Below are 7,332 nucleotides of genomic sequence, written 5' to 3' on the forward strand. Positions count from 1 at the left end.
GTTTTATTCAAAAAAAATTTTTAGTTTGCATCAATTGTATTCTCCACAGTTAAATTTTTAAGGAGTATAGAACCAATTCAATTATAATATTTGATAAGTAGGAGCTAATAATAGAATTTTATGTCTAACTTATTTGTATTAAAAGTTGTCCTTGTGATGTTATTGTTAAATTGATTTTAAGTTTTTTGAAAAATTGATTGTTTTATCAGAAGTATATTTAATACAAATAAATTTTTTTTGAGATAAAATTAAAACAAAATAAAATTTGATAGTATTTTTAATTTTTTTTTAATAAATTTCAGAGAAAAAAAAATATGTTTTTCTCTTTTAAATATTATCCTCATGCATGCACGCTCATAGTTGCACAATTATTAATGGGGTTCTGGCTTTAACTTCTAGGATGATCGATGATGACCCTTTATATAGTGCTTTAGTTTAGTCTATTTAATATTATTGTACTAATAAACAAGGACAATATAATTGAAACCAACAAGCTAAGGTACATTTCATGCTTCTTATACCTCTTTTCATGTGCACTTCACTTATTTCTCATTTGTCTTGGTATAATTGAACATAAACATTAACTTCAATTTGATAAAATAAATAACTTTAATTAGCTGTATAAGAATTAACTTTGATTTAATAAAATTTAAATTATTATGTGCATAATTATTGTGTTCCTATAACTAAAACAATAGCTTCTGTTTTGGTCGTGCTAGTGTTTCCAAAATTGATACACAAGCTTCCCACGTTGTACCAAAAGGTACAATAATGCTAATAATGAACCGCTTATGTAGCTTCTTCTTAATTAAAATTGTGCATAATACTATAATAGGGTTCATTTGTACGAGTGATCAAACGGATAATTGATAATTCTTGGGAGGATCTCATGTTTATTACTTAAAAAAAAAAAACTTGATTTACAGCATTTTTTAAATATTTATAGCAATTTAAACAGCCGGTATTATTAAGAATAATGGTTTTAAAAAACGACGTAATTATGAACGTCATTCTAATTAGTTATTACAACAATTTTTTAATATATTAAAACGACAGTTCAAACTATCATTATATCCACTAATTTAATATTTTATTAATAAAAGTGCTTCTTAAATAATCTAAAATTGCAGAAAGAGTAAATAATATAATAATTTATGTAAATAGCTGAATAACATAGAGATTAATACATATATACATCGTACCATACAAGAAGTTATAAAAACGTTTAGACTTGAGAGTTGAGATTATATTACTTTTACTACTCTTACTCTATCTCAAATTAGAAATAGACTATATAATATTTTCTGATATAATGGAACAAAATGCTCGACTGTAATCACATATCACAAATACCTTATTAGCATATCTAATTTCAATCAATTTTACATGTCTCAAAAATTCAACCTAATTAAAAATTAACAGTATAACTATACAATTTCATCGGTCCACATTTCATGACTCATTGCAATAACAATAACTCAATGGTAATCATAATCACATCAATTGCAATCTAAAATTGCAATTACAAGTTTATAATAAGACATAAAACCAAATTTAACCACACCTCTTTTTATTTTTGTTGTTGCTCACTACAACAAATTCGGCAGATAGTGGCAAAAATTTTACGGCAGTTTTGCTGAACTGCCGCGAAAAGACAACTAGCGGCGCATATAGCGGCGTCTTTTGGAAAATCGCCGCTATATGTCCGTCGGTGATTTATTGTTAGGTATTTTGCGGCAGTTTCGTTTAAACCGCCGCAAAATGTATATTACCACATATTGCATTGTTCTCTTTAGTAATAACTATCTGGGTATAATCTAGTTAAGTAACGACTACTATCTGAAGCTACATATGTTTAAATCATTGTTACTTCAACTCGTAACACTTTTTCTACATTCGTTTTACGTTAAAAAAATTCACAAGTTACTTGTAAACTATATATGTTAACTGATGTGAACAAATTTACCAATAAGATTTTCTTGATTACGTTATTGGCATTTAAAAATTACATTCAATCATGGATGTAAAAGAAGAAAATAAAATCAAACTCTGATATTTATGAAGTTAAAATAAAGTTCTAGAGAGCATAAATCAAAGTTACTCCTCTTTGAAGTTATGCCTTACTAAACCTAAATGGAAAGGGAGAGTACTACATGTATTCCGTAAAACAAAAAAAAAAACCGATGACAGTATAAGTAATGTGCAGATAAAAAACGTTGTGAAAAATGATAATTACATTTTTGACCAAAATTTAAGATAGTAGTTATACTTATCATTATTTAGTAATGGGAATAAGATAAAAAAATGAAATTTGAATACCAAACTCTCTTATTCTCTTCATATATTGTGATAGAAATAGTTTCAGCAACAAAAAATTGAGTGAAAACAATATTTACTAGATTTTTATAACTTGCAAAAATTATTATACCATATAATAAACACGGATATTTTATTAATTTTATGAAATCTTAAAATTAATTTCTATCATTAATTTTAGTTTGCTCGGTTTGAATAATCCCCTGAAACATTAACGTTTTGATTTTTATTAAGGAAAAAAAATTCCTAAACCTAATGGACTACCCGCAAACCCCCCACTCCTTCCAGGCCCCAACTCATATCCCCGATTTTCTAAAAATTGAAATGACAAACAAACAAAACCTAGCAGTCGCTGCCCTCTCTTAACCCCTTCCGCAGCCATCGCCCAGCGCAACCACCGCAGCCCCCACCGCTCTGCAGCACCGCGTCAACCTCATCGCCGATTAGGTTTGGATCTGTGTTCGTCAGCGTCGTTTGGTCATCGGACGCAGGGTTGAAGATTCCTCACTGTCGCCGTTGTCGAGCTCTCTCTTCTCCTCGCCGTCGCCGCCAAGTTCACTCTTCTCGTCGCCGTCAACGCCGAGTTCTCTCTTATCCTCACCGTCGCCGTCGATGTCTCTCTTCTACTCACCGTTGCCATTGAGCTCGCTCTTTGTCGCCGTCAAGCTCACTCTCTGTCTCTCTGTCCCTTCCTCTGGTTAGCTTAAACACTACTTCCTGAGTTTGGTTTTTCTTGTTTTGTTGATTTGTTCTTAATAATAATGAATTACTGATTGAGTTACTGGGGTAGTTCACTGATATTGAGTTGCTGAGATTTTGTTATTTTTTGCGTATTGTGAGTTGCTGAGATTTCCATAATGATATTGTTGAGTGTTTTTCTGATGTCTCTCTGTCCCTACCTCTGGTCATCTATTCAACATTAAGCACTTTTTGAAAAATTTGATATTGACTTTTTGCTTGATTTGTTCTCTTAATTTGTTGTTGATAATATTGTTTGAGCTGCTAGGTTAAGGTACTGACCATGAATTGTATTAGATTTTGTGAATTTTGTTAATTTTTATATGCTATTGTTAACAGATTTTTTTGTTGTATACTTTTCTCGGTTAAAGATTTAATTTTTCAAGGGGCGTTTATTTTTATTTAGACTGAAATTAGAAAAACTATATATAAAAAAAAGGTTTCAAATAGTACATACATGAGACGCAGAAAAACAATGTTACTTACCTGGCAGTAGATCCATATAATTGGCTTTTGGTGTGAAAATTAAGGACTTCAACAAACTGAAAAATAAAAACCGAGTTTCATCGTGAGAAATCAAAACAATTTAATGTGAAACAGTTCAAAGTAGCATATATAAAAATATTTACAAAGAAACCCAAAAAGAGGAGAACCAAATAGGTGAATTTGGCTTCAGAAATAATTTATGCTGAACTTGTGTAAACTGATTGTATTGCTTATCAGTGAAGTTTATTTAATTGAATAAGCACGTTTATATACCTTTGAGAATCACATATTCTTATAACTGATTATTTCAACAAACTTTTGAAATTAAACCAATATTCTCTACTTTTTTGTTGTCCTAACCGTTTAAGTCCATTTAAATTATGCAGGTGGTTCAATTTACTTTTTTAAAGAAGCAATAGTTAACTTGTTTAAATTAATCCCGTAACTTCATAACAGATTTGGTGCAACAATAAAGGAACAGATACATTGCATAATACAAATTTAAAAGTGATTTGAAAATACAAAAACAAACTATTTGAAATGATTAACGTTAAATCATTTTGTCAAATATTGTTGTGATCTCCTCCTATTTCTCCTCATTTTCTGTTTTATCCATACACCCCAACATTTTTATATATCTCAAACTCTCACATCAGTTGCACATCATTCTCATCAGGTGAGAGACTTCTCCATTTCAAACCAGTTATGTGAGATCAGTTCCCTTTCTCTTCGAGAGTATTTTCCGTTGCTGGTTAAATATAAGATTATCTTTCCACAGTTAAGGTACTTTTTTTTCTTCTTTTGTTTACCTTATTTTAGTTTTCTTTTACATATCATTCAGCACTAAGTACTGTATCGTATCCAAATTACTCTAATCTAGCTCTATGAACCTCTCGTGTTACATTTCTGAATTGCTAAACTTTTTTTTGTAAGATAAAAAATTCATTTTTTTAATCCTTAACTTGTATTAATCTCGCTCACTGCTTTTTGGGTATATTATCACCTGTATTAATCTCATATTAATTCGACTTTCCATAGGCTACGAAGGACAAGAAAATTGATTTCTGTTCATATGTGTTCATGTCTGCGGGTTTTTTTTAACTGATTTACTCTATTTACGTCATTTATTTGTTTTTATTGTTTAAAGGGGATCGTCTTTGATTCTTTGGTTTACTTGATTCTGCTCACTCGCAGAACAACTATTTTCCAATGAATGTTGTGTGTTCTATTTATCTTTATCATTATACAATCTTTATGTTTAAACAATGCACCCCTTTTTATGAATTGGAATTGGGAATGATCTGGCACCAATTTTTTTTCAAAATACAAAATTTGGGCTTCCTGGCTTCTGTTAATGATTTTCTTCTTTTTCGGTTATAAAAGTGACCCCCCCCCCCGCGTCATATCAAGCCTATTAGCAAACAATATTTAACAGAAAAAAATTAATATAAGATAAAATAACATATTAAATAGGAAAAATAACATATAAAATTCAAAAATACAAATAAGCAAAGTAAATAAACTAAAAGCAAAGTAAGTAAGTAAACAAAATATGAAGACTAGCTTAGGACTGTGTTGCATCTGCATGTTTTAAAAGCAGTTAGTGAGGCAGATAGTTCAAGAGGATGGGACAATCATATATTCATACTCATCAAATCAAGCCTTTCATTAAAAATATGTGTTAAGTAGATTTCTTATGTAATTGTCCTTCGCTTCTTTCATTATTTGACTAATCATTATGTTGTGATGCGTATTTTTGTTTCTCCTCTTCTAGAATTATGATAACTGATAAGTGTAACTCCCATTATTTCTTTATTTTGGTTCAAAAATTCTATTGAATCTCGTGCTACAACTTTAGAGTAAAAAGGGAAGCACTGCAAATTTCATGTACGTCACATGTGATTGGGTTAATTTCTAAAAAAAGTATTTATGTATCTTCTTTATTTAAAATAAATGAAGGATCGAAATATCATTTTGGATCCCAAAAAAAAGAGGCCTAGTTCGGGGACCCAACAGAGTTTCACTTATTCTCCCTCAACCGCCGCTGTTCTTCCCTTTCTACTGCCGACCATCATGTGTTTTTTTCCCTACGCCGTCCCTTCACTGGTTCGTATTCTTCCTTTTTTTGTTTGCGTCTTTATTTTTTTTATTTTTCCTTTTCTTTTTTCCGTTTCTCTGCTTTTATTTGCTTTTGTTCCGTTGCTTCTGTATTTTTTTTCTTTGGTTGCTGTAACACCCTACCACACAAAGCTTTACGCTTAAGTCGTAAAACAGAGGTGATGTGGTATTACGACCTCTAAAATAAAATAAGTACATATAATAGCAGAAGAGTTAGATTTTTCTCAAATAATCAATATTGCTCAATGGGGGTAACATTCCCGGGAATTTATATAGTGCCCGGTCACACTTACGTCTTAGGGTCAACAGAGTATCGAGTTTTCAACCTGGTACACGTGGTGGCAAGCCACGGCACTTAATCTAGGGAATCTCGTATCTCGCATGATAGCTATTATTATAAGCAAACTCTACTAATGGCATATACCGGTCCCAGCTTACCGGCTGGTCCAAAACACAAGCCCTTAGCTTATCCTCCAAGGTCTGAATAGTTCTTTCTGACTGACCATCTGTCTGAGGGTGATACGCAGTACTCAAGCTTAACTGAGTCCCAAATGCACGCTGAAAAGCTCCCCAGAACCTTGATGTAAAACGGGGATCTCTATCAGATATAATAGTAGAGGGCACACCATGTAACCTGACAATCTCTTTGATATACATTCGAGCTAATTCCTCCATTGTGCAACTTATTCGGATAGGAAGAAAGTGAGCTGATTTTGTTAGTCGATCTACAACCACCCAAATAGCGTCATAACCTGATCGGGTTCTAGGCAACCCTATCACAAAATCCATTGCGATACTCTCCCATTTCCATTGTGGAATCTCTAAAGGCTGAAGGGTCCCTGATGGTCTCTGATGCTCAATCTTAACCTTCTGACACGTTAAACATTTAGATACATGCAATGCCACATCATTCTTCATACCTGGCCACCAGAACATTGCTTTCAGATCCTGATACATTTTAGTGCTCCCTGGGTGAATTGAAAACCCGCTCTTGTGAGCTTCCTTCAAGATACTTTGTCGTAGGTCTCCAACATCAGGCACAATAATTCGGTTCTTGAACCTCCATAAACCATCATGACCTTCTGACATTCTCCACTGTTTTCCCTGTTCAACTGTTGGTAATACCTAACATAACGCTTCACAGTGTCTCAGATCCCTCAGCACCAATGGTAGAAGTAGTGTATACTCTCCCCGGCTGTTGCACCCTACCAGTCTCATACTTCTTCTTCTCAGGGCAATTACTGGCTATATGCCCGGGCTGTCCACAGGAATAGCACACTCCAAGTTCTAATCTACACGGAACTCCAAGATGATATTTTCCACACTTCTGACAATTCAGATCCTGCTGTGGCTGCTTCCCAAACCTTTTTCCTTGACTAGCATTGGTATTCGGCCTTCTGTAATTACCTTGACCCTGAGTCTGCTGTGAAACAAAACCTCCACATTTGAAATTCCTACCTCTCGGAGCAAAGTTCCTCCCTGAAGGCCTCTGAAAAGGCATCCTCAAACTCCCTTTCTCTGCTGCCGCCTTCCTCACACAATCCTCAGCCACCCTACTCTTATTCACCAATTCAGAAAATACCCTGATCTCCATTGGGGCAACGAAGCTCAGAATATCGCTCCGAAGGCCTCCCTCATATTTAATACACTTCCATTCAGCAAAATCTTCAGGCT

At 33.3% G+C, this 7,332-nt stretch overlaps 1 protein-coding gene across 1 annotated transcript; it reads right to left on the reverse strand.

Moving 5' to 3' along the window:
- On the reverse strand, positions 6,797 to 7,252 carry LOC107621373 (cellular nucleic acid-binding protein-like). Its single transcript, XM_016323396.1, has one exon. The coding sequence runs from the start codon at positions 7,250 to 7,252 to the stop codon at positions 6,797 to 6,799; it is 456 nt and encodes a 151-aa protein (XP_016178882.1).

This window comes from Arachis ipaensis, chromosome B10 (assembly GCF_000816755.2).
Source record: "Arachis ipaensis cultivar K30076 chromosome B10, Araip1.1, whole genome shotgun sequence".
Taxonomy (NCBI): Eukaryota; Viridiplantae; Streptophyta; class Magnoliopsida; order Fabales; family Fabaceae; genus Arachis; species Arachis ipaensis.